The sequence below is a fragment of the Ursus maritimus genome, unplaced genomic scaffold, assembly GCF_017311325.1.
Source record: "Ursus maritimus isolate PB19 unplaced genomic scaffold, ASM1731132v1 scaffold_14, whole genome shotgun sequence".
Lineage (NCBI taxonomy): Eukaryota > Metazoa > Chordata > Mammalia > Carnivora > Ursidae > Ursus > Ursus maritimus.
The window spans coordinates 51664252-51692012 of NW_024423786.1; the positions used below are offsets into that span (position 1 = coordinate 51664252).

At 50.5% G+C, this 27761-nt stretch overlaps 2 protein-coding genes and 1 pseudogene across 3 annotated transcripts; 2 read left to right on the forward strand and 1 right to left on the reverse strand.

Annotated features, from left to right (window-relative positions):
* Window positions 1-508: 508 nt before the first annotated feature.
* Window positions 509-3699, reverse strand: CLEC4G (C-type lectin domain family 4 member G). Of its 2 annotated transcripts, XM_008711316.2 has the most exons (9): window positions 3627-3699; window positions 3200-3301; window positions 2791-2844; window positions 2541-2603; window positions 2291-2395; window positions 1892-1981; window positions 1536-1684; window positions 1304-1419; window positions 509-1053 (listed from the first exon to the last, which is right to left on the reverse strand). In XM_008711316.2, the coding sequence occupies exons 1-9, from the start codon at window positions 3679-3681 to the stop codon at window positions 915-917; spliced, it is 873 nt and encodes a 290-aa protein (XP_008709538.2). In that variant the 5' UTR covers window positions 3682-3699; the 3' UTR covers window positions 509-914. The 2 variants fall into 2 exon arrangements, with proteins under 2 accessions (XP_008709538.2, XP_040485351.1); XM_040629417.1 differs by lacking the exon at window positions 2541-2603.
* Window positions 3700-7474: 3775 nt separating this feature from the next.
* Window positions 7475-7699, forward strand: LOC121102407 (40S ribosomal protein S29-like). The gene has a single exon (XM_040628187.1). It carries the CDS (start codon window positions 7529-7531, stop codon window positions 7697-7699), a length of 171 nt encoding a protein of 56 aa, XP_040484121.1. The 5' UTR covers window positions 7475-7528.
* A 6972-nt stretch (window positions 7700-14671) lies between these two features.
* LOC103681735 lies at window positions 14672-16699 on the forward strand (annotated as a pseudogene).
* The last annotated feature ends 11062 nt before the right edge of the window (window positions 16700-27761 follow it).

Sequence of the window (27761 nt, forward strand, 5' to 3'; positions counted from 1 at the left end):
TTCCATCTTCTCTGGGATGTATTTCCTGATCGCTCCACCCAGTGGTCACAGAACCTAGCTGGCCAAGACAGAGGGACCTACTCCTCAGATCCAGGCAGCCCCTCTCTGCCCTGCCTCAGGACCTTGTCGCAGATGGTCAAATCTCCACGATGGGGTGACCATCTCCTCAAGGAGGGGCCACCCTTGCAGAATTCCAGCACAGTTCCTCCCCTGGAGTTGTAACGCTTCCAAATGTATCACGTGGCATTCGTGTATTCCTCCTTTGAGGTGCTGGTCACATTTTTTCTGCGCCCAGCTAGATCAGAAGGGGTGGGGGGAGCACTGAGTCTGAATCATTCCTGTGTCCCTAGTGCCCTACAGCCGTCCTGGCCAAGTGCAGGGTACTCACTGACTTTTGGGGCATCACAGGGCCAGAAGATCACTTAGAGAGGTCAGGGTCACTCACAGGGCTAATATTAGGGTCTCTGGGATAAAACTTAGAACAGCTCACCAAAGCCACAAACCAAGATTCATTTCTCAAGCATTTATTGATGCTTCCTCCTAGGGCTGCGAAGACAGCTCCCAAAACCCGTATCTGTGAGGCCTCCCAGTTTGGGGGAAAATGCAAGAAAACCAACAGCTCAGTCCTTGATTTGGCTTGCTTTGGTTAGGGAGGTGGGTGGGGTCCGTGGTCTGGCCCAGGAGCCGGGATTTGGGTGGGGGTGGAGGCTAGGTTATGTCTGTGTGAGGGCTCGCGGTGAGGTTGGAGTGGAGGTCCCAGTGCCTGTGTTGGGTTGGGTGGGACGGTTCTCAGTAGTCATGGGTAGAGGGGAAAAAATTCGATGGCGGTGGGCGGCGCTAGGACGGTGAACAGCTCAAGCGATCGCCCTGGGGTGGGGGGAGGCGTGGGTAAGGTTTGCGGGCACTGGGCGGGGTCAGCAGCTGCGCCTCTTCTCACAGATCCAGTTGTCCCTCTCGTTGTCGCACGGTGCGTCGTTCCACATCCCTGTGCGTAGCATCATAGCGCAGTCCTCACGCCCCAGAGAGTCATTGGGCTCCCCCACGTTCCAGTGGCTGCAGTGGTTTGTCGGGGGTGTTTCTGGGAGTCAGGATGGGCCTGGCGTCCAGCCCTGAGGATCTACTCTTGGGTCTAACCTCAAATTAGTTGAGCATGCACCTGGGATATAACTTTCTAACTCCCGGAATTTAACCCTCAGCCAGGTCCTGGGGTCTGGCCTGCCCGTCCCAACCGAGTCCCTGAGATCTGGCCAAAGCACTTCCCGCAGGGGCTGACCTGTCCCTCTCCCCAAGTCCCTTCCCTCACCTGAAGCTGAGCGGGACTCCGTCTACCCACTGGTAGCCCTGTATCTTGCGCGCGCGGCGCACCGCCCTCAGGCCCAGCCAGTAACCTCGGCCTCGCGTGTTCCGACTCAGGAAGCCCTGCGCGGGAAAGGAGACCCAGCCAGCTGAGCCGGCCTAGCCCCTCTCCCCCGCCACGCCCCCTCAGGTGAATTCCACCTCCCGCCTCCTGCCCGGGACTGTTGGGGGCTGCGCACCTGCTCTTCCAGGTCCCCGACAATCACCAAGTGCGCGCCTGCACCCGCGCACTGACGCTGCGACTCCTCCCACGTGGCCCGCTCGACCGAGAAAAGGTAGCAGGAGCCCTGGAAGGGCAGCCAGGATGCGGGGCACTCCTCACAGGAGCCTGTGGGGTGGCGAGAGTCAAAGACGTGAACTGCTCCCTGGTAGAGCAGACGGAAAAAACTGGGGCGAGGTGGACCCCCGAGGTCTAGGGGCGGAGGCACAGAGAACAGGCCAAGGTCAAGGGGCAGGATAGGGCGGAGCAAGGAACCCCAAGGCCCACAGGTGGGGTCCACTTGTCCCCTCCCTCTCTCCCCTCTGTATTGCTCACTGTTCCCCAGTCGGATGGCCTCCAGAGCCCTGAACAGCTCGCTGCGGATGTCCTCGCGGTCCCTGCCCGCTTTAGCCAAGCTCTGGGTCACTGCGAAGTCAAGGGAGTTCAGATTATAGTTCAGGTCAGGGTTAGGAATAGGCTCATGATTGGTTAAAGGTCAACATCCATGTCCGTGGTCAGGATCATGGTCAAGAATGACATCACGGTCAAGGACTGTTCTAGCTGGTCGGGGCCAAGTTGCGGTTGGGGTTAGAAGTTGTAGTCAAGATCAGAGTCCAGCGGTCAGAGGTCAGGATCACAAGATAGGGTCGCGGTAACCCTAACCAGGATAGGTGTCAGTACGTGAATCAAGCGTCTAGTGACAGCCAGGATGAGGAGGCAATGTCCAGCTCTCACCGCGATCGCTCAGTTCTTTCAGGGCACTCTCTTGCTGGATCAGCTTCGCCTGCGCCTCGCCAAGCTCGGTGCGTGCCCTCTGCAGCAGCGCCTGTGTCCCCAAGCCTGGGAAGGAGAGGGGAAAGGGGAGGAGGACGGGCGCGGGACGTCAGTAACCCCCCCGTCGGGCCCCCACCTGCCACAAACCCCGCCCCCGCTCTCCTCCTCCAATCCCGGCCCAAGCCCCGCCCCCAGCACGCGAGAGTCTCACAGCAGCTATTGCAGGCTCGGACCTCCCGGTTCAAAGCACCCAGCGCCGCCGTCTGCTCCGAGGCTGGAAAGATCCCCACCCGCCCCGCAAACACTCCAGGTCACCAGCGGGGACTCGCAGGACACCCTTCCCCGCTTCGGGACCAGCCCCCGGGACCGAGGGGTCCCCACCGACCCACTACCCTGTCTCCAGGGTCCTAAACCCTCCGGCCCGCACACTCGGGGCCTACGAGTAGCCGTTCTGCACGCACCGTTTGTCCTCAGCAGGTCTTGGTGGCCAAGCAGCGCCCCTCGCTCTATGGAGGCTGTGGAGAAAAGGCTCTTGCAGGTGGGGCCCGGGGACTCCGGAACTGTCCTCTCGCCCATGGGGTGCAGGGACCCCCGTCTTGGGACGCACGGAAGGGGCGGGCAGGCATACAGCGCACGCGATGTGCACACACCCAGGGGAGACAAACGGATGGGGACATGCACACACATTTATGCGCGCACAGACATACACATGCGGGTGCACACAGCCCAAAGACAGGCACAAACTCTGTTCACACGCGTTCACACTCAGACCCAGGCAGGGGTTGCGTCCTGAGACAGAGGGAGACAGAGGGAAGGTCTATGACCCCAGGGTGGCTTAACACAACCTCCCCTCATTATGTGGTCACTCACCTTTAGAAACTAGGATGCTCAGAATGAGGGCCCACAGGACTGTGGCTACCACCAGAACCAGGCCCAGGAAGAGGAGTCTCTGTCCCCAGCGTCCCTGGTGCCCTGGGATAACACAGATGGACTCCTGGGTCCCTCCTGCACCAGGACCACCCTGGATCTCTGGGCCCTGAGGACAGAGCCCTGGGCTCTTGGGTTCCTCCCAAGGAACTGAGATTCAGAGAGGTTAAGTAACTTGCTCATGGTCACACAAACTCTAAGTGGTAGAGTTAGAATTAGAATCCAGGTCCAGCTAGTTCTGGCGCCTGTGGTGTCTCTCCTGCACCCACTACTTGGACCCCCTCTTGGCTGTTCGCCTTACGTCTCCCAGCAAACCCCAAACCAATGACCAGAGAGACCCAAGCTGGTGAAACAGTCCCATTGCTCATACCTCCAGGGACTTCCTCGAGCCCGCCGCCCCACTTGCTGTACCCGACAGTGTCCATGGTCAGCAGGCGCACAGCCCTGGGCATAGATATAAATGTAGCCCCCTCCCAGTCCCGCCTACTCTTTTCCTTCCTTCCCATCTCCTTCCTCTCAGTTCCTAGTACTGGGACCCATAGACCAATCACAGGGCTGGGGCCTTTTTGGTCTCGGCCAGTTTAGGGGGAGGGATGGGGGAAATGGAGTCAGAGGTGAGGAGTAGAAGGGGGTTGAGCGGGGTAGAAGGAGTGGAGAGGGATGTGTATGTGCAGTTGCAGTCTCCCTAGCCAGGCAGCTGCAGCAACATCTCCAGACTGGTGCTGGGGGCTTCATTTTGGAGCTCACCTCCATCTCTTATAGGTCTAGGGCCAGACTTCCTCCTGAGAGGAATAGGCTGAACCCAGCCAAGTTCTGGCCCCTTCCAGGGGGTTCCTGAGAAAGCCCTGGTCCTCCTGGTCTGGTCCTCCTGGGGCCAGCTCAGCTTCCCTCCTCAACTTCCCTGCAGGTTCCTGGAGGCTGAAGCTGACCCTGACCTTCATTCAATCCTTCTTAGCCAGAAGGGAGAACATAGACGTTTGTTGGGTGGTGGCCAGCTAAGCTTCTGGACTCTGTTATTGGGTGGGCGAGTGGGGGTGTATGTATGTAGCTTCAAGAAGCCTCGGTTTTTCTCCACTGTGCAAAGGGGGACAGTGACAGGTCCTCCCTCCAAAGGATGCTGAGATAAAGACATGAGGTTATGCACGCCAAACCCTGGCACCATCCCTGGGCACAAAACCCACTAAATGTTCATTCATTCTTTCACTGAATATTGGACAGCTACTGTGTGCCAGGCATCGATCTAGGAACTGGGTGTACATCAGTGCCCCAAAGAAGCAAATTCCTTCCTTCTCAGAGCACACATTCTAGGTGGGGGTAGAGAGAGACAGACAAATAAATAATGAATATAATGAAAAAGTAAGTTGTATAGTGTAGTGGTTCTCAACCGGGGGTGATTATGTCCCCTGGGGGACATTGGGCAGTGTCTGGAGACATTTGTGGTTATCGCATTTTGGGTGGGTAGGTGCTACTGACATCAAGGGGGTGGAGACCAGGGACACTGCTAAACATCTCTTAACACACAGGACAGCCCCCCACAGCGAGGAATGACCTGCCCCCAGTGTCAATAATGCTGAGGGTGAGAACCCTAATGTCATATATTAACAAGTCATAAGTGCCATGAGAAAAAAAATGGAAGGAAAAGTCAAGCAAGAAAAAAAAAGGCTTGGGGGGCTGGGGCTGGGGCAGTGGCTGGTGGGTGGGCCTCACTAAGAAGGACAAATATTACTATTTTTTCCCAAATCCTCTCAACAACCCTCAGAAATAACAAACATTATCCACCTTTTATTTAAAAAGTTTATTCAGTGGGGGCACCTGGGTGGCTCAGTCTGTTAGGCGTCTGCCTTCAGCTCGGGTCATGATCCCAGTGTCCTGTGATCAAGCCCCACGTCAGGCTCCCTGCTCAGCAGGGAGTCTGCTTCTCTCTCTAACTCTGCTCCCCTGCTCCTGCTCTCTCTCTCTAATAAGTAAATAAAATCTTTAAAAACAATTTATTCAATGCCTAGTTTCCACCTTGTTCCAGAAAGAAATGAGAGAGACAGACATGATAAAAGAAGATGAAAAGACAGAGGATGGCCTGGGTGGCTTAGTCGGTTAAGCTTTTGCCTTTCGCTCAGGTCATGATCCTGGGGTCCTGGGATTGAGCCCTGTATCAAGCCCCCTGTTCAGCAGGGAATCTGCTTATCTCTCTCCTCTGCTCTTCCCTGACTCATGCTCTCTCTTTCTCAAATAAATAAAATCTTTCAGAGGAATCTCTACAACAGATGTGTAGACCAAGTTCCCATTGAACTTTCCATAAATACAGTAGCAATTTTCTACCACTGGGCCAAGGTAGACAGCTTCATGGTCAGGTGTGGTTTTAGGGAAAGCAAGCTTGCCTTAACTCAAAGTGAGTGGCCGTCCCTACTGTTGGGGTGCTTTTAGCATGTTTCTGGAAGCAGTGAGTTTGAGACCACAAAGAGAAGCTGGCTGAGTGAGGGTGGTGCCACGGGCTTCAGTGGGTACCTGGGAGGGGTCTGTCCCTGGCACTTGCTCTCTCTAAATGAGAGTCCTGAGCCGAGAGGAAATCATTTAAGTACAGCGGGAGAAACTATGCCTCATGTGGAATCAGGACATGTAAAATGTCACCAGTGAGCCAGATGATAACCTCAGGCAAATCATTTACTCTCTTGGTACCCCATTTCTCCATCTTTAGCATCAACAGGTGATAAAGCTTTTGTTACCCAATTCATTATGTATGTCAAAGACAGCTGTGAATGTACTGTGACATATTTAATTTACATACAAGTACAGGATATTATTTAATGTAATGGAGTCGACATTTACTAAAGACATTGGTGTGGTCCTGTATGACTGGACCAGCGTGGAACACCAGTTGGGGCTAGCCACGGGCTTCAGTGGATACTGGGAGGCATCTATCCCTGGCAGTCACACACACACACCCCCTGCAGGAATTTTCAATGACAGACACAAAGGTTTCCTTTAGAAATGATCTTGGTCCTGTTCACAGAAAACAGGCGTCTAAGACCCCATGGTTTTAAGTCAAGAGATTGTGATTTTTTTTTATGATTTTATTTGAGAGGGAGAGAGAGAGAATGAGTGGGGCAGGGAGGAGCAGGTGGAGAGGGAGCAGCAGACTCCCCACTGAGCAGGGAGCCTGATGAGGGGATCGATCCTAGGACCCTGGGATCATGACCCAAGCTGAAGTCAGACACTCAACCAACTGAGCCACCCAGGTGTCCCTAAACTGTATGTATTTAAAGGGTACAGTCTGATGAGTTTTGACTAACCCATGAAACCACCACAATCTGGATGGTGAATGCAACCATCACCACACAAAGTTTCCTGTGTCAGTTGGTAAGCCTCCCTCGTTATCCCCCAGCTACCACTGATCTGCTTTTTGTCTTTAGATTGGTTTGCATTTTCTAGAATTTTGTATAAATAGCACCATACAGCATGTAGCCTCTTGAGACCGGCTCCGTTCGCTCAGCATAATTATCTTGAGATTCATCCATGTCGTTGCATGAACACTTCATTCCTTCCTACTGCTGGGTAAAATTTGGTTGCATGGATATGCCAGTTAGATTATATATTCACATGCTGGTGGACATTTGAGCTGTTTCCAGCTACAGGCTATCATGAATAAAACTGCTGTGAACTTTTGTGAGCAAGTATTTTCGTGCATATATGCTCTCATTTCTCTTGGTTCTATACCTAGGACCGGATGATTGCATTATATGGTAGGTTTCGTTTTTTAAGAAACTGCCAAACTATCTTCCAAAATGACTGAGCCATTTTTCATTCCCACCAGCCATGAATCAGAGTTCCGTTTCTTCCCACATTCTTTTTTTTTTTTTTTAAGATTTTTAAAATTTATTTGACAGAGAGAGAGACAGCCAGCGAGAGAGGGAACACAAGCGGGGGGAGTGGGAGAGGAAGAAGCAGGCTTCCAGTGGAGCAGGGAGCCCGATGTGGGGCTCGATCCCAGGACTCTGGGATCACGCCCTGAGCCGAAGGCAGATGCTTAACGACTGAGCCACCCAGGTGCCCCTCTTCCCACATTCTTGTCAGCACGTGGCATGGTCAGTCTTTTTAATTTGGCCATTCTCTTATTTGCATAGTGTGATTTTTAACCGGCTCTCCCTTGATGACCAATGATGTGGAGCATCTTTTCATATGCTTCCTTGCACCTATTTTCTTTGGTGAGCTCTCTCTTCTTCGGATCTTTTGCTCATTTAGAGAAATGGGCTGCCTTGTTCCATGTGAGAGAGCGAGATGGGTCACCAGCAGCTCTCCTGGAGCCATCCAAGGAAGTGTGGCCAGGGTTGTCATTCTTGCTGTGTCTGCTCAAACCGGCACCATCTGATCTGGAAATACGGCCTCATTATGTGCTGCCAGTGTCTCCGTCAGTGTGTAAAGGATACAGGCTTCACTAAATTGGATTAAGTGAACTTCTTTCCAAGAGACCTACCTTAACTGCGAATATCCGAGATAACTACCTTCATGTTAACTCATTGTACATAAAATAAAACACTTCAGGGGCGCCTGGGTGGCTCAGTCGTTAAGCGTCTGCCTTCGGCTCAGGGCGTGATCCCAGCGTTCTGGGATCGAGCCCCGCATCAGGCTCCTCTGCTGGGAGCCTACTTCTTCCTCTCCCAGTCCCCCTGCTTGTGTTCCCTCTCTCACTGGCTGTCTCTCTCTCTCTCTGTCAAATAAATAAATAAATAAAATCTTAAAAAAAAACCCACTTCAATTATGAGTGTTTTTAAAAAATGGGTTGCTTTTTTTCTTATTGTTTTGAGAGTTATTTATATATTCTGGTAACAAATCTTTTATCAGATATGTGGCTTTCCAATCTTTACTCCTAGTCTGTGGTTTTTTCTTTCATTCTCTTACCAATGTCTTTCGAAGAGCAAAGTTTTGTATTTCCCAATTTATCCACTTTTCTTTCATGGATTTTGCTTTTGGTGTTCTATCTAGGAAATCTTTGCCCAATTCAAAATTTTCCCCTATGTTTTTCCAAGAAATTTTATAGTATTGGGTTTTACACTTAGGTCTTTGATACCGTTTGAGTTAATTTTGTAAAAGGTGTGAGATGGTGTCATTGAGGTTCATTGGGGGGGGGTGTGGCATATTAGTTTGAAACACAAACTAGAGGCAACTCAAACTCTTAAAAGGTATAGCCGAGTGGTAAAGAGCAAGGCTCTGGAGGAAAAAAAAAAAAAAAAAAAAAGCCTGGGGTTGATTCTTGGCTGTGTCGCTTTAAGCCTTGAGTTCCTCCTCTACAGAATGGAAATAGTAAAGGGTTGTCAGTGCCCTGTCCACATTCCTTTGGCATTCACCTCTCTTATTGTAAACTCCCGGAACTCTTGGCCTGAGGGGTTTTTTTGCTCTCACCCAAGTGGAGGGCAGGCTGGCTGTGGGTTAGGGTAACTCTGAGTCAGGTGTTCCACTGTTTCCCAGAGGTGCCCAGGGCACTGAGCTCCAGTTGTCCACAGCAGTGCTCATGAGCACCCTGACCTGACTCTTTCTCCTCCCTGGCCCGTTTCCTTAGTTTCCTCTTGGGGCCTCTAGAATCACCTCCCACGTCAACTACAAAATTTCAAAGTCCTAAGCTCTGCTTCTGGGGTCGTCCAAAGACTCTTAGTCCGTGTCAGGAGATCAGCAGAGTAACACGTACAGCCTGGCAGGGATCCGTAAGAGGCAGCTGTTCTTGTCGTTGACATGCTCATCTTCACTCCTCGTTGCCAACCAAAGTCAACTGGAACCCCTGGTAAATGAAATTATCCATGTTCAGGGACAGAGTCTGTCGGAAAAGATTTAAGAATTGTGGATTTGTAACTCGTTTTCCTGGGAGGTAACCTAAAAAGATGCTTATCAACATGATGATAACGCTAGATTGCTTCTACGAGATGGGCAGGAACCTGAAGCTCGGAGAGGACACGTGGCTCTCTGAATCCCCCCAGCCAGGAAGCGGTGGTGCTCTGATCCAAGGTCATGTAGCTCCCGCTACAGCTACTCTTCTCTCAGTTACCGTGAGAGACTGAAAAATCCTGGCCACAAATTCCCCACTCTTGGCTACACCGGTGTCTCCGGACTTGACCGTTCTTTCTCCCAACCGGAGGTGGAGTCTATTCTCAATCCCGCGGGAATGTGCATTGATCCCGTGACTTGCTTTAACCAATCAACACATAGCAGCAATTCCACGTGACTTACCAGCCTTGGCCCCAGCATGCCTTGCGGCTTCTGCCTTTATGCTCCTGGGATGCTGCCGGCTGCTGGCTTAGAGAACCTGGCTTAGTTTTGTGCGGATGACAGGCCATCGAGGACGGGAAAGCCGTCCAGCCGGCCTCCAGCACCAGAGCTCCTCTTGGCCCTTTCTGTTTTCCATGCGACTCCAACAACCCAGCTGATTCATAGCAAGGCCAGGAAAGGAACCACAGCAATCAACCCACGGAATTGGGAAAAATTACAGATTGCTGTGTTTTAAGCCACCGATTTGTGGGATAGCTTGTTATGGTACAACAGATAACTGAAACAGCCTTCAACCTTGACAACCGCACCCTTGGGCCCCAGGCGGACGCAGCAGTTGTGATGGAGTCTGGGATGAGCCGGGAGGGGGTCCGCTTTCCCCAGGCGTCCCGGGAGGGCACCCGGTGTGTCAGAGAACGTTTCCCGACCAAGGACAGGCAGCTCTTTTTTACTTCCAGCATCAGCATTCTTGGAAGTGTGACTCTCCAGCGTCTCAGCCCCCAATCAGGGCTCAACACAACCATCTGGCCTTCGATCCCACAGCTTCCCCAGTGCTGGGGCTTCCCTGCGCCAACCGCTTCCTCGCGGAACCTGGATGGTGGATTTCTCGTGGATTTCTCTGGGGTATGTTTACTTGAGTGGCCACATCCTCCTTCCCGTGCCTTCTGGGACACCTCATATAGTTCATGAGCTACTCAATGTCAAGCACTTTTCTAGGCACTGGAGGTTCAGCAAGGTACAAAATTGGCAACAAGATTTGATTTTGTGGAGATTGCAATCGCGTGGAAGGGAAGACAATAAATAAATGAACAAATATGCACCAGGTCTTATCATGTCAGAGTGATAAATATATACGTTGTACTGTGCTGTCCCCTCAGGGATAATACAGAGGAGGGAGATGTGATTTGGGGCAGCTATTTTGGGTAGGATGGTCAGGAAAGGCCTTTCTGAAAAAGCACCATTTCTTTGGAAAACAGTTTGGCAGTTCCTCCAACAGTTCAACTTAGAATGACCACGTGACCCAGCAGTTCCACTCCTAGGTATCTACCTAAGAGAATTGAAAAGGTATCCACACAAAAACTTGACCATGAATGTTCACAGCAGCATGATTCCTAATAGCCCAAAAGTGGAACTGAGCCAAATGTCCACTAACTGGTGAATGGATAAATAAAATGTGGTATATCCATTCAATGGAATATTATTCGGCCACAAAAAGGAACGGAGCCCTGCGGTGCCTGTGTGACTCAGTCGATTAAGCCTCTGACTCTTGATTCTGGCTCAGTTCAGAATCTCAGGGGAGATCGGGCTCCATGCTCAGCGCAGAGTCTGCTTGTCCCTCTCGCTCTGTTCTTCCTTGTGCTCTCTCTCTCTCGAATAAATAAAATCTTTAAAAAAAAAGAAAGAAAAAGAATGAAACACTGATATGTGCTGGAATGTGGGTGAAACTCAAAACACGGTGCTAAATGAAAGAAGCCAGAGACAAAAGGCCTCAGATTGTATGACCGCCTTTATAGGAAATGTCCAGAATAGGCAGATCTATCAAGGCCTGAAACTAGGTTTGCGGTTGCCAGGGGCTGGGAGTCATGGGAGAAACTGGTGATGGTTAGGAGTACAGGGTTTCTCTTTGGGATTATGAAATGTTCTCTCTTTTTTTTTTTTTAAGATTTTATTTATTTATTTGAGAGAGAATGAGAGAGAGAGCACAAGAGGGGGGAGGGTCAGAGGGAGAAGCAGGCTCCCTGCAGGGAGCCCTGATGTGGGACTTGGTCTTGGAACTCCAGGATTATGACCTGAGTCAAAGACGGATGCTTAACCCACGGAGCCACCCAGGCCCCCTTATGAAATGTTCTTACATTGGTTGTGATGATGGATACACATCGTGTGACTATAACAAAAACCATTGAATGGTAAGGGTGAATTGTCTGGTATGTGAACTGTATTTCAGTAAACCCAGAAAGGAAGGGAGGGAGGGGAAACATTTAAGCGGAGAGCTAAATGAAGCAAGGGAATAGCCCTGAACATACTGGAAGAAGCACATGCCAGCCAGAGGGAACCGTGTGGAGATGGGAACATTCTGGCTTGTAAGGAAAATGTGGCTAATGTGTGGTGAGCAAGGATAAACTCACAGAGTTACTCTCGCTGATTTCACAAACATCCATTTAATGACTCCTAGGTGCCAGACATGGTCCTGGGAGCTGTGAATATAGTGAAGAACATGAAACCGAAATCTTAGCTCTCACAGAAGTCAGACATTAAACTGAGAATTCCAGTCACCACGTTCCTAGAATGAAATGTTCCATAAATTCATTTCTTTTTCTAATTAGTGGCTTTTTTTTTTTAAAGTAGGCTGCACACCCAGCATGGAGCCTAGTGTGGGGCTTGAACTCACACTCTTTTTTTTTTTTAAGATTTTATTTATTTATTTGACAGAGAGAGAGAGAGAGAATGGGAGAGCGCACAAGCAGGGGGAGTGGGAGAAGCAGGCTCCCCTAGCCAAGCAGGGAGCTCAATGCGGGGCTCGATCCCAGGACCCTGGGATCATGACACGAGCCAAAGGCAGACACTTAACCTTCTGAGCCACCCAGGTGCCCCTTGAACCCACACTCTTGAGATCAAGACCTGAGCTGAGATCAAGAGTTGGACACTGAACTGACTGAGCCACCCAGGTGCCTGTAATTAGTGGCTTTCTCCCTTTATTTATGAGCAGGCATCTCAGATTATCTCTCTTTTCTCTTGAATTGTCCAAGAATCTTTAGGAGCCCTAAAAACCAAATGTTGGAGGAGAGGGAATGGAAAGGCTTCCTGCCCCAAACGGAAACTGGGTCTTATCTGTCCCCTCCTGCAGTTCCTCCTCCAAACATACGGTGGCGCTACAGAAGACTGGTGCCCACGGTCTGACCAGCGAATGAAAGAGACAGCCTTCTGGGTCCAGATACCCACAGACCAATGCTGTGTTTCTTTGCAGGGAGAAGATTCTATTCCTTCCATGGGCATGTGGCCTGATACCCCCCCATCCCTGGTACTCATGCTCTTAGGTCTCCCACACAGCAGCTCCTCATTAATTCATTTAACAGAGATTTGAGTATCTACTGTGTGCCAGGCTCTGTTGAAGGTGCTGGCAACGTGGATAAGATAGCCAATCCCTGCCTGGGTGGGTCTAAACCTAAATATTTGAAAAGCAAAACTTTGCGGAAAAAACCCAGGTGGGAAGGTTTCCTTAGTCAAAATATCAAGAAGACAAGCAACAGGGGCACCTGGCTGGCTCAGTCGGTGGAGCTTGTGACTCTTGATCTCAGGGTCGTGAGTTCAAGCCCCACGCTGGGCATGGAGCCTATTTAAAAAAAAAAAAAAAAAGACAACAAAAGAAGGATCAATAAATTAAGCTGCATTTTACAAAATTCTGTTTTTATTTGGGTCACACTTTGTTAAGAAGCTGTTTCTCCCAGTTCTTTGGTTTTATGGCCATACAGGCACACATTCTGTTTTCCTTACGATTACTCTCATTGCTGCTCTATTTTACTGTGTCTTCTTTCTCCTTCCAGGCTTATCTCAGGTATATCCTGTTCGCTAGTCCTTTTCTCAAATGTGGGTTTTATTTATTCTTTCTGCTATTTTTGGTTTAAAGACATGGTATTGTTTACCAATTGGGAGTCGAACCGCCTGTGTGGAAACCCCAGCTCTCCCATTCCCGAGCTGTCTAATCTTAGGAGGAGCCTCCCAAGTCCCGGTTCCCAGTCTGCAATATTAGTTCCTGTCTCCCTGTATCTTGTAAGCTTGTATCTCACTGTATCAAGTGCTTGTATCTCACTGTTACAAGCTTCTGTGCATTAATATGTTAAAAAGCACTTAAAATTTGCTTAAAACAGCTCAACTCACTGTTGCTAATTTTTTCCCCTTCAATTATTTCACCCTTCATTTAAAAAAAAAAGTCTCCACTCCTCTCCGCTTTTGTCTTATTTTTAAAAATATTTTCTTTTTTAAAAAGATTTTATTTTTAAGTAATCTCTACACCCCATGTGGGGCTCAAACCTGAGCTGAAATCAACAGTCAGACACTTAAACCGACTGCACCACCCAGGGGCCCCCAATGTTTGTTTTCAAAAACTAATTTATTAAGAAGTGAAATCCTTAAGTCCTTCATGTTCAGTCTCCTGTTCTCCTCCTCTCTTTTTTCCCCCTTTGTTAAAAAAAGTCTTTGAACTACTTGGACTGCTTCTCATTGAGTTTCGTTGTGGCTTCAGATTCTGTTTCTCCTGAAATTTTGAGTGTCTGTTGTATGCTGATTCACTCTTCCGGTTTGCTTTCCTGTAAATTGGTTGTATCCTTCATCTTTTTCTAGAAAGTGGTCTGTCTTTTCTTATTAATTTACAGAAGTTCTCTGTGTATTACCAAGAACAGAGGCAGGTGTCCCCCAGCTGATGGCTAGTCTTTCCATTTTCCTTACCGTGGTTTTCATGGCTCATCACTAAGTAATACTTGATGGCTACACAACTCTGAAACGAACTAGTGTCTAGGGGCTCCCAGGGGTCTCAGTTGCTTAAGCATCTGCCTTTGGCTCAGGTCATGATCTCAGGGTCCTGGGATCGAGTCCCACATCAGCTGCTCAGCTGGGAGTCTGCTTCTCCCTCTCCCTCTGTGCTCTCCCTCTCTCTCTCTCTCTCAAATAAATAAATAAAAATTAAAAAAAAAAGATCTAGTGTCTAGATCTCAGTAGCCTAGGGTCTCAAGAAGCAGCACTTGAGACCCATAGTGCCACGACATTAATGTGAATCTCACACAACCACACCAAGTACGTATATTTAAGAACGTGTGTCATGCACATCAGAGTAGATGCCTGTGGTGCAGGAGGGGGAGAAGTCAGACCTTAAAAGTCAGCAGGGCTCAGAGGACAATTCAGGGCTGAGGAATGTTATTTCTCAAATAATGGGAGGGTCCTGCTCCTCTTCCTAGAAGTCCCCTTGTCCCGAGACACAAGACGCATCTTGCGTTCCTCATCAGAAACGGAGCCTACGTCAACACACACACGGCTGACTTAGCAGCAGGATCTTACTGTGGGCCAGAACTTTCTGGGAGGGCACGCCCTCCTGCTGGGGCTCTTCAGGACAGCAGTACTCAGGAGGGGCGTGGGCTCAGTGGGAGGAAGCAGAAAAAAAAAAAAAAGCCACAAGGATTGCACAACCTCATCAGAATCTGTTCTTGGGAAAGGACGTAGGTGGCATTGATTCATCAGCCCCTTATGGAGGCAGAAACAGTGAGTGCGTTTGGGGGCGCAGAGGTGGTTTTCTGGAAGTGGTAGCATTGGATGTGGGCATGGAGGACTCGTCCGTTGTTGATAGAAAAAGGAAGGGTCTGCCAGGCAGAGGGCACAGCCAAGGCAAAGGCAAAGAGACAGGAAGGTGGGTCTCTTATATATGCCTGTACCTGAAGATGCCTTGGAGAGCCAGGGGAAGCTGTCCAGCCCTGTCCCAGGCCCAGAATTCACTGCCAGGGGAATTAAAAGGGAACAGAGGTTCGTGGCACGAGCATGGCCACAGACCTTTCATCAGTAGTCCTAGCCCAGAACAGAGAAGGAGAGACCCATTTCTGGGGGGGGGGGGGGGGGCGGAACATGTGACCAGGGATTTGAAAACAATGTAACGGTCTAGGAAGCAGAGGGGATATGAAGACCACAGGAGGCATCTGACTCAGCCTAGAGCATCTGGGAGGGCTTTCTGGAGGAGGTGATGCCTGGGGGAATCAGAACTATTCTGGAGGAGATGGGTGTATGAGAGAGATAGTAGTATATGCAAAGTTTGGGAGTGGGACTCTTGGAGAGGCTGAGACTAACTCAACACCAGTAGTCCAGGGCTGGAGTGTCAGCTGGGGCCAGGTCACACAAGGACTTGAAAAGCAGGGACAAGGGATTTGGGCTAGTGTGGGAAGAAGGCAGAAGTCACAGGATTCAGCTCCAAGGCTAAGATCACTCTGTGGTTTTGATTCTCTCCAGGGACGGGAGGCTTGCTACCCATCGGGGAACCTAGCTCGGTGCAAAGGGTATGTTATGCATTGGTTGCTGCTGTTAGTTTGGGCTTGGCTTTTTTATTGTGGAAAAAAAAATTAAGCACACACAAAGGTATGCAGAAAAATAAAAAACATGGAAACCCACATGATTTCCTCTCAGCTTTACAAAGTTTTGACTTCTTTACATATTTCAGATCCTCTTAAAAGGAAATAAATTGTACTTTCTCTTCCTGTTCTCCACCACGGGGGATCAAGGTGAAAAGGAGAACCCCATGGGGGAACTTCGCGTCTATAAGCTCTTCCTCAACATCTGTGTGGGGGAAAGCGGAGACAGACTGACCCGGGACAGCCGAGGTGCTGGAGCAGCGCCGAGGCCAGCCCCCCGTGTACCCCCAGCCCTAGATGCACCATCAGATCGTTTGGCAGCAGGAGAGATGAAACAGTGGCCACCCACTGCACAGTCCGTGGGGCCAAGGCAGAAGGAATCCCGGACAGAGGTCTAAAGCTGGGGGAGTACGAGTTGAGAAAAAATAGCTTCTCCCATACTGGAAACTTTGGTTTCGGGATCCAGGAGCACATGGATCTGGGGATCAGCTGTGATGCAAGCATGGGTCTATGTGCAGCCTGGACTACTGTGCAGTGCTGACCAGGCCGGGCTTCTGCATCAGACAAGATCGGGCCGCACGGGGGCCAGACACGGAATCGGCAAAGAGGAGGCCAAGCACTGGTTCCATAGAAGTACAATGGGCTTATCGTCCCCGGCAAATAAATTCCTGTGTCTATCCAAAAAGCCAATATAAACTTTTCAGTGGGGAAAAAAAAAAGTTGTAACTGACAATCCTGTGTAGCTTCTTAGGTCTTATTTCTCTCTTTCCTTCCCCGGGGCAACTGCCCTCTCAAACTTGGTGCTTACTGTGTTAGAACAACTTTACGGAGGTATTTAGACAATGTGTTGGGTGGTTTTACTCGTCTGGAAGCTTTATAGGAATGGTACCACCTGTTCTGTCTCCTTCCACAATGTATTTTTTGCCTCCTCCACACTACAAGAGGTATCTATTCAACCCTCATTCTTCATTAAAAAAAAAAAAGGGCAAACACAAGAAAACAAATGCTTGGTAAACAAAGAACAGGATAAAACTTCCTTAATTTGATAAGCAGCAATTTCCGGAACCCACAGAACTGTCTTCCTTAAGAGTGAATTCTGAGAACTATTTTTTACAAAGTCAAGAACAAAATAAAGATGCCCCTCTCGCACTAAGAAAATAAAAATAAATAAGACCTATAAATATTGGAAAGGAAGACTCAAGGTTGACAGTATTTTGCAGCCATGATTATTTATCGAGAAAGTCCTAGGGATTTAACTTCTGGACTCACTAAAGGGCGAAGCAAGATTGATCTATGAAGGGAGTGGGTGGGTGGCTCAGTTGGTTATGCGTCTGCCTTTGGCTCAGGGCACGGCCCCAGGGATCCAGGAGTCCCGGGATTGATCCCTTTGTTGGGCTCCCTGCTCAGCGGGGTGTCTGTTTCTCCCTCTCCCTCTGCCCCTCCCCCTGTCCATGTTCCCTCTCTCTCAAATAAATAAATAAATAAATATTTAAAAAATTTAAAATTAAAAAAAATAAAAAGGAACAAGAGGAAACATATCCTCTTCCCAAGATAAGAAAAACTCTTGGGGCGCCTGGGGGGCTCAGTCGTTAAGCGTCTGCCTTCGGCTCAGGGCCTGATCCTAGGGTCCTGGGATCGAGCCCCGCATCGGGTTCCCTGCTCCACTAGGAGCCTGCTTCTTCCTCTCCCACTCCCCCTGCCTGTGTTCCCTCTCTCGCTGGCTGTCTCTCTCTGTGTCAAATAAATAAATAAAATCTTAAAAAAAAAAAACAAACTCTTGAACATTAGTTCTTCCCAAATTAATTTATAAATTCAATATCACCTTAATAAAAATCCTAAATAGATTTTTGACAGAGTTGTGTTATTGTGGTAAAATACACACATGACGTAAAATTCACCATCGTAACCATTTCTGCGTGCACAACTGAGCAGCATGAAGCACACTCACGCCGTCGTGCAACCACCCCTACCCTCTGTCTCCAGACTTTTCCATCTCACCACACGGAGACTCTGTCCCCAGGAAGCACGGACTCCCCACCCCCTGCCCCAGCCCTGGCTCCCACCATCTCCTCTCTGTCTGTGTGGACGGGACTCCTCTAGGGACCTCACAGAAGTGGAACCCTAAATACATTGTTCTAGGTTTTTCTTTTTTTTCAAATTCTTTATTTTGAAATAATTTTAGATTTACAGACAAATTACAATGATAGTACAGGGAGTTCTGTCTACCCTTTACTCAACTTCCTCTCATGTTAACATCTGACATTACCGTCATACGCTTGCCAAAAAGAGGAAAGGAATATTGGTGCAATATTATTAGTGAAACAATCGGCTTCAGTTATAGTTCACGTTTTCCCACTGATGTCCTTTTTCTGTCGCCGGATGGCATCTGGGATCCCACGTGCCATTTAGGCGTCGTGTTAGCTTCCCAGGACTGTTGTGACAAAGGACCACAGATGGGGTGGCCTGCACTCCAGAAATGTATTGTCTCACAGCTCGGGAGGCTGACAGTCGAGATCAAGCTGTCGGCCGACTTAGCTCCTTCCGAGGTGTGTCTCCTGGGTGCGTGGACACCATGTCCTCCCCCCCGCCCCGCGGTGTCCTCACAGGGTCGTCCCTCTGTGCACGTCTGTGTCCTCCCTTCGTCTTCTTACAAGGCCACCAGACCACCCTAATGACCTCATTTTAACTTAAGCACCTCTATAAAGATTATCTCCAAATTCAGTCACATTCTGAGGTCCTGGGGGTTAGGACTCCAACATACGAATTAGGTGGGGGGGGATACAATTCAACTATCAGGTCTCCTCAATGTCCCCCAAATTCTGGCAGATTCCTGGTCATTCCTCATCTTTCACGCTCTTGATAGTTGTAAAGAGTAGCTGTCAGGCAGTGTTTGGGGTTTTCAGCTGTTTTCTTTTAAAGATTTATTTATTCGTTTGAGAGAGAGAGACAGGGAGAGCGAGCAGGGGGAGGGGCACAGGGAGAGGGAGAAGCAGACTCCCCGCTGAGTCGGGAGCCTAACGCTGGGCTTGATCCCAGGACCCTGAGATCACGACCTGAGCCGAAATCAAGAGTTGGATGCTTAGCTGACTGAGCCACCCAGAAGCCCCTCTGCTGTTTGCTTATGATTAAGGTTAAGGTGATGGGTTTGAAGAGAAAATTACCACAAAGGAGAAATGCTCTTCTCACATCACATTGGAGAGGAGGGCACGTCGGGTGCGCGTGACCATTGCTGGCAACATGGTGAAGGTCAACCTTGGTCAACCAAGGTCAAGTCCCTCTGCCGTAGAGTCACCATCTCTTCCTTTCCATACTCTGTTCCTTGCATTTTTTTCATTTTTTTTTTAAGATTTTATTTCTCCATTTGACAGAGAGAGAGACAGCCAGCGAGAGAGGGAACACAAGCAGGGGGAGTGGGAGAGGAAGAAGCAGGCTCCCAGCGGAGGAGCCTGATGTGGGGCTCGATCCCATAACACCGGGATCACGCCCTGAGCCCAAGGCAGACGCTTAACGACTGCACCACCCAGGCGCCCCCATACGGAATAGTTTCACTGCCCCCAAAATCCTCTGTGCTTTGCCTATTCACTCATATGTGGAATTTAAGAAACAAAACAGATGAACATGGGGGAAGGGAAAACCATAAGAGACTCTCTCTCTCTTTTTTTTTTTTAACGTAAGCTCCATGCCCAGTGTGGAGCCCAAGGAGGGGCCTGAACTCACAACCCTGAGATCAAGAGTCAAAGGCTTAACCGACGAAGCTATTCAGGTGCCCCCATAAGAGACTCTTGCTGATAGAGAACAAACTGAGGGCTGCTGGAGGGGAGGAGGGTGCGGGATGGGCTGGAGGGGTGATGGGCATTAAGGAGGGCGCTTGTGATGAGCACTGGGTGTTGTATGTAAATGATGAATCACTAAACTCTACCCCTGAAACCAATTTTACCGTATGTGTTAACTAACTAGAATGTAAATAAAAACTTGAAATAAAACAGGGCCACACAAACAAAACAGAACAAAACAGATTTTTAAGCATTTTATTGAAGGGTCATCAAACAGACATCAAAGCCAGGCTTGCCAAGCGAATTACCTGAGTTATAATACGTTCCAACCAGGGAGGGTAACACTCTGGGATCCAAGGATGGGGACGGACGAAGCTTCCGTTTTCACTGTACGGATAGATACGTTTTGGTTCCGTGTGCATGAATTGCTTATTCAAAACCATTTAAACATTAAAAATTCAAAGCCATAGTAATGTAAAAAAAATCATCTTAAGAAGAATAACAAAGAACACTTTGATAGAGCAAAGCAATGCCCGGAAGATGTCAGAACATATTGTAAACTCACCTTGGTTTCCCCAGAAGCAGAGACTGAGACAAGGATTTGGATCTAAGTGGTTTATCTGGGAGAAGCGCCTGGTGAGGCGTGGGAAGGTGGGGCAGGGAAAGGAGGAGGCCAGTACGGGGCGGGCACTGATGAGGAGGGGGCTTACACAGGCAACTGGGGCTGAAGCCCATTAGGGGCCTCTGGGAGATGATCCAGAACACGCCTCCCAGTGATCCTGACAGTTGCACGTTGGGTGTCCTCGGAAGCTGACCCAGGAATACAGGACGAAGGTTGTTGATTGTGATACTGTGATTTATCACAAGAAATACATGTATGGGGGTGCCTGGGTGGCACAGCGGTTAAGCGTCTGCCTTTGGCTCAGGGCGTGATCCCAGCGTTCTGGGATCGAGCCCCACATCAGGCTCTTCTGCTATGAGCCTGCTTCTTCCTCTCCCACTCCCCCTGCTTGTGTTCCCTCTCTCGCTGGCTGTCTCTATCTCTGTCGAATAAATAAATAAAATCTTAAAAAAAAAAAAAAAGAAATACATGTATGGCACAGAGCTCCTAAAACCCCCCTGGAATTTCCAAGAGATGAGAGCGATAAAGGCGTCTTATGCTAATGAGGTGACCTTTGGAAAGCCCTCAGGTCGCCTAAGGTGGAGGTCGTCCAGGTTGCCAGGGGAGTCAAACATGCGATGAAAAGGTTGAAACTGTCATTCCCAGCCCCAGACATCTGAGGAGGGGAGAAGGGCTGCCGGTTGAATCAGTCGCCAATGGCCAATGATCTAATCAATCACAATGGACTGATGAACTGAGTCTGTAGTGAAGCCGTCCTAAAACCCCAAAAGGACAGTGTTCTGAGAGCTTCTGGGTTGGTGAGCACCTGGAGGGGCTGGGGGAGGGGTGCCGGGAGAGCATGGAAGCCCCCTGACCCTTCCCCGTACCCTGCCCCACACACCCCTTCCATCCAGCTGTTGCTGAGCTGTACCCTTTTAAATAAACCGGTGATCTAACAAACCTCCGATCTATGGTCTATAGCCAGTCGGTCGAAGCGCAGCAGGCATCCCAGACTCGAGGCTGGGGTTGGAAGTGGGGGGGCAGTCCTGCAGGACCAGACCCTTAACCTGTGGGCTCTGGCACTGACTCCGGGTAGGACACCCCGCCGGTGTCAGAGGATGGCTTGAATGTGTGAGAACCCCCCGCTACATCGGAATTGGGTGCGGACTCATTTTAACCATGAGGGAGCACCCTTGGGGCCACATCTGTGGAAGGGAGCGGAAGTGTGTATTATATTTTGACACCAGGCAGTTCTCCGACACCCTCTACCAGCTGCAAGTGGGGTACCCAGGCCACCCACACTTCTGCCTGGCTGACTCCAAATTTGGGGGTTCCCAAAACCCCTTCTCGGGTTTAGGTCCTTTGTTATAATGGCTCACGGAGCACAGAAGAACACTTTGTTTACATTCGGAACTGGGGACAAAGACCAGATGTCTTTTTTTATTATACCACAGGAAGGAAGCAGAAATGCACAGAGGGAGAAGTTGAGCCAAGCAGGTCTGACAACAGCCTCGGCTGACCCCACCCACAGGAGCTCTGAAACCAGAACGGGCCCCACGTTGAGCCAACATGGCCAGACTTCGGTCCCCCTGCAGCAAGATGAGCCACGCCATGAAGGGGCGTGACTGAGCATGGCAGCTCTCTGCAGCTGAGTCTATCCCCGGACGGGGTGAGAGCTGATGCCAGTCTGCCAACAAACCTCCAAGCTGTTGGGGCCGCATGTCTTTCCTTGAATGGGCGTCTGGGTGGTCCACCCGCAGGGTCTACCATGTCACCGAGGGAGGAGGGAGCTGGGGTACCCATGCACCAACTCCTAGCTGTCATTGCTCAATGGCCTTCATTCCCTGGTCCTTCCAGCCTTCGGGATGAGCTCCAACAACCAGAGAAGGCCCTCCATCAAGGGTGCGGGTAATGGCAGGTGGACGTTGAGCAGAAGGAAGGTGTGCAAGGATGTGATAAAGCTCCAGGGGACGTGGCAGTTACACAAAGCCATCCAAACTGTGACCCTGGCAAGGAAGAGGGAGTAGATCAACGGAACACACGAGCCCTGATGGTATCCCATACCTGGTCACTTCATTAAGCTCCAAAGAGCAGCGTGCCCAGAACTCCAACCTCTGAGCCAAGGGAAACCTCTTGCCATCACAAGAAGGACAGAACTGAACCCATTGGGAATGAGGAATCTGATGGGGAAGAGTCCCGGAGCTTTGTCAAGACCTCCACACCCGCAGACGGGGGGAAGGAACCTTGGTGTAAACATGGGTGACGTTCTGCAGACCTAACACAGGTGGGGTTGGGGCTACAGGGGTCAAGGACAGAGACATTTGGAATCACCCCTAAGTTCCCCAGTCTTCCCACCCACAGCTGTCTGGTTCTCCTTCGTTCCAATACTTCACGATGCCGCAAAGCCCGTCTGGGACACGAGTCCACGTCCCTGGCCCTCCGTGTCCATCGCGTGTATAGCTTCCGTTAACTTGATGCTTTCTCACCTGTCCTGCACGCACGTGTTCCGGACAACTCGATGACGTGCCTGAGTCACCTTGCGGGGGCCTCCTGCCTCCCTTGTGCCCCTCCAGTTCTGGGAGGAGTCCTCTGCCCGGGGGCATGCGTTTCAAATACACACCAACCAGTCCAGAGCCCACACCCCCAGCTACCTCCCTTCTCAGGCTCCCACACTCAGGGCTACCGTCCTCCTGCCCCAGTCACCCCAGGGCCAGGTACCAGACAGTGAGAGATGGCTGAAATTATTCACCCCAGCCAAGCCTGAGCCTGCGTACCCTGCCTTGCCTGTTCCTCCCTGGGAAAACCCCAGTAAAGGCTCCTGCCCACAGTCCCCTGCCAGCTGCCTCCTGAGAGGCCCTGGTGCTTCCCGGTGTAACCCCTGTGACGTGTGGCACATGCCTCTCTGGGGATCGACGACTATAACAAACCATCTTTTCGATGCCAGTCTGATCTATTGGCCTTACTACGCGCCAGAAATTCTATTAAAGACTATATTTTAAAGCATTCACCTGGACTGCAAGCTCTTCTCGCAGCTCTGATGGTGGAATTTGGGGCACCTGCCAACTTATCCGAACGCGGGTATGTCAACACCACATTCCTCAACTCGGGAAAGAGCCCAGACTCTTCAGCCTAAGGGCCAGGGAGTGGGGGGGAGGATCCCCCAGGTGGAGCTCAGGTCGGGGTTGCAGAGCCCCACCCCCACCTGATAGAGCGGTTCCTTCTGCCAAGACTCACCTGGGCTGCAGGGGTGACCCGTCCTCCCGGAGCCTTGGATCTTCGAGGTCCACGTCTGAGAGCCCCCTGCAGGTGACGCGGTTTCTCTTGGAAGTGTGCAGCTGTAGGACGTTCTGGTGGATGTAGGGAAGTCAGAAGGGGGCTCAGCACCTCCCCAGTCTCTCGGCAGGAAGCTCTTCTTTCAGTGCGACCTTAGACCTTAACCCCCTGGGTGGCGCAGTCGTTAAGCGTCTGCCTTCGGCTCAGGGCGTGATCCCGGCGTTGTGGGATCGAGCCCCACATCGAGCCCCACATCGAGCCCCACATCGAGCCCCACATCGGGCTCCTCCGCTATGAGCCTGCTTCTTCCTCTCCCACTCCCCCTGCTTGTGTTCCCTCTCTCGCTGGCTGTCTCTATCTCTGTCAAATATAATAAATAAAATCTTAAAAAAAAAAAAAGACCTTAACCCCTTCTGGAATGCCGGGGCCTCAGCGCCTCTCACATGCATATCCTCTGATCACGTACGTTCCGACTTGCAGATTCACGCACACAACGGGCCTCTCATCACACGCACTCCGTAATACAGCGTGTTATGCGTTTTACATGTGCTGAGCATGTGCCCATGAACTTACTCACGCCTGCGTTTCACGTGCTGGAACCAAATCAAGCTGGTTCCTGAGAGCTGGTCCCGGGCGTCTCTTTTCAGCTCTGCATTGAAGGGCCTCGTGTCCATAGCTTGAAATCAGCCGCAGTGGCCGGATATACCCCAGGGAAACACAAACACTTCAAGTCTGGACCTACGTCGCCCCTCCCTCTAGAGAGCTAGTTAAGTATTTGCCAGCATGCCGCAGAGGCTCATTTATGTGTGATGTGTTCCCCAAACACAAGTGTCCCAAGCTCGTTTGTGTCTCCTTGCAGGATGTCTGATTCACATCACTCTTCTCCGCACCTTTCCGAGTGCAGCCCGCAGCCTCTCGTCCAGAAAACCCCCTCTGGCCGTCTTGTTCCCAGTTGGCCAGTGGCCAGGTGCATGCCCCAGGTCAGGCCGGCCCCCTGGACAGGTATACCTGCTCCTTGGCCCTTTTGATGACGAGGAGCTGGGCCCCCACTTCCCGGCCGGCAGTGAAGGAGCTGTGGCAGTTCTGTTGGGAGTTGGAGAAGGAGGGACAGTTTCTCTGGAGGAACGTCCACCCCCAGGGATGGGGCAGCACAGGCTGGCTGTGGGGGCAGGTGCGGCAGGGCTGGGACTCAGCTTAAGGTGCCCCTGACCCTGGGTCTGCCCACTCTCCAGTCCCTTGAGAGTTGGGGGTCCCTCCTTCATTCTGCACTCCCAACAGCCCATTTCCCTCCCCACTGCCCACCGTCCCCCAGGCCCAGGAGAACTCAGGAGTCCGGGCCCTATCTCCTCCAGACTGGGAGAAGCAGGGAGCTCAGAACAAGAGACTGGCTTAATTTAGTGCCTACTGTGTGCCTGGCCCCCTGGGAATGCCAGCCACCCAGTCGAGCTTTCAGTGGGGTCACTTCTTGCTGGGTCTCCTGCTTCAAAGGCTCCAGCCCCCGGGACCTGGTGCTCTGAAGACTGTGCCAAGAAAAAAAAAGAAAATGCAGTTATTAAACACCTGCTGTGTGCGTGCCCTGCGCTGGGCCCTCAGGGACCTTGTTTCTCAGTCAAGATCTTGGTTCATCCTCCCTGAAGTTGGGGAAGACCTTTGATGAAGGCTGCACCAGGAGAACAGGTGGAGCTGGGACTCCTCCTGCTCCTCCCCCGCTCCCCTGCACCAGAGTGGGGAGGGATTGTGGGAGAGGCCACCAGGCAGGGCAGCTGACCAGGAAAACCTGGAGGGACCCAAGTCTCAGCTTTCAGCCCTATCTCTCTTTGGGAGCTGCCCCCCACCCAGGCAACGTCTGCAGCCAAACACCAGGCCTGGGAGTCCCTGACCCTGGAGACCTGTACCTGACCTGGGACAAGGATGGCCACCCAGGAGGCCAGCGAAGAGCATGAGAGGGAAGAGCAACAGCCCCAGGAGGGCCTGACTGTGGCCCAGCCACCCTGAGGGAGAGAAGGATGGGTGACCCCAGCACACCCGCGTTCCTGCCACAGCCTGCCCCACGGAAGCTTGTTCCCCAGCCCCCGCTGCCCAGGACGCAGGAGTCCAGCAGTACTTGTAGCTACTCCATGCCCTGACCCTGTTGCACCTGTGAAGTTCTGGAAACGGAACTGTCAATCCATCGTCTTTGGGGGAAAGTGGTCCTGCTGACTATCGGCTCTTCCTCCTCAGAGTCTGTGCAAGCTGAGACCAGAGTGGGCCAGCTCCTTACACCCTCCCCAAGACCCCGGAGTCCCAAGCCAGCCTCTCCCAGGCTGTCTGGCTGCCTGCCAACAGTTCCCCGGAGTCACGCATGTCCACCCACCGTCCCCAAATGCCTTGTTCGGGACTCCTGGGGACCACAGCTTTTCTTTCTCACTCCGTGATGCTCGCTTCCAAAACCTGCTTTCACTCAGGGAGAAAAACAGGGTGCCAGACAGTGACGGATCACCGGAAAAGGCTGGAGGAAGACACGGAATGAGATGGGCTGGGTCTTCCAGGCTTCCAGGAGGCAGCAGCCCTCTCTGGGGCGTCAGTTTCCTTAAATGCGAGTGACCAGACCATCAGGAGTTGCACTGTGGCCCCGGGGTTGGGGTTGGTGTCCACTAAGCATTGGATAGGTGATAGTATTACACAGTGTGAGAGACAACACAGATTGCTGTTTATTTTATTATTATTGTTAAATTTTTTTTTTCCAGGGACGCCTGTATGGTGCAGTCCGTTAAGCATCCAACTTGTGGTTTCAGCTCAAGTCATGATCTTGGGGGTCGTGAGATCAAGCCCTGTGTCCAGCTCCACACTCAGTGGGGAGTCTGCTTGAGATTCTCTCCCTCTGCCCCTCCCTTGCCCCAGGTCTTGTTCTCTCTGTAATAAATAAATAAATCTTTTACAAGATTTTCCAGTTTCATTGAGCTGTAATTGACCCATAACATTGTCTTAGTTTTAGGTGTACAACATAATGATTTGATGTATTATATATTGCAAAATGATCACCACAATAAATCGAGTTCCATAGTTAACATAGTTACGCGTTTTCTTCTCATGATGAGAATTTTGAAGATCTGCTCTTTTATGAATGTTTGGTAGGGTTCCAATTTCTCCACATCTTTGACAATACTTACGACTATCTTTTTTATTCTAGCCATTCTAGTGGGTGTAAAGGGATACCTCATTGTGGTTTTCATTTGCATGTCCCAGGGCGGGGCACTTATTAAAAATGCAGATTTTTTTTCTTTCAAGATTTTATTTAAATTCAAGTTAGTTCACAGATAGTGTAGGATTAGTTTCAGGGGTAGAATTTAGTGATTCATCAATTGCATATAATCCCCAGTGCTCATTACATCACGTGCCCTCCTTAATGCCCATCACCCAGTTACCCCATTCCCCCCCACCTCCCCTCCAGCAACCCTCCGTGTTTCCTAGAGTTAAGAGTCTCTTATGGTTTGCCTCTCTCTCTGTTTTTATCTTATTTTAGTTTTCCTTCCCCTATGTTCATCTGTTTTGTTTCTTAAATTCCCCATATGAGTGAAATCATATGGTATTCTTAACCCACTCCCAAGAGAGTCCAATTCAGTGAGTCTGGGATGAGGCCCAGGAAAAACAGGGGGTGGGGGGGTGGTCATTTCTTTTCTGATAACTACATTTAACTTCTCATGGAAGCCCTGTTTCCTCCTGGTAAGCCAACCTGTCGTCACAATTGAACACATATTTGGCCCCTAACTTGGGACGGAGACCGTGGAAGGTAGAGATGGGCAGGCATGGGGTTCTTAGCAGCATCTGTGGGCTCACTCTGAAACAGGACTTTCGGTTACCTGAGCCAATCAATCATTTGTTCATTTGTTTATACTTGTTTGTGTTCTTTTCTCTAACTTACAACTAGACACATCCTGACTGATACACACACTTACAGCTGAAAAGGACAAGGACAGTCCTGAGCTCTGATCAAGGAGATAATTTTTTTAAAAGATTTTATTTATTTATTTATTTATTTATTTATTTGAGAGGGAGAGAGAGAGACAGAGAGAACAAGCGAGAGCACAAGAGCAGGGGGAGGAAGAAGCAGACTCCCCATTGAGGAGAGAGCCCAACTCAGGGCTCGATCCCAGGACGCTGGGATCATGACCCGAGCTGAAGGCAGCTTCCTAACCAACTGAGCCACCCAGGTGCCCCAGGGAGATCATTTTAAATCCTTGCTTTTAGGAATGGGGTGAGAGGCATTTGCCTTAGCCTGCTCAAGCTGCTATTTTTAAAATACCACAGGGGCCCCTGGGTGGTGCAGTCAGTTAAGCCTCTTACTTGTTTTTGGCTCTGGTTCTGATCTCAGGACCATGAGATAGAGCCCGCATCAGGCTCCAAGCTCAGCGCAGAGTCTGCTTAAGATTCTCTCTCCTTCTACTCCTCTTTCTCTAAAATAAACAAATAGGGGCACCTGGGTGGCACCGTCGGTTCAGTGTGTGACTTGATTTTGGCTCAGGTTA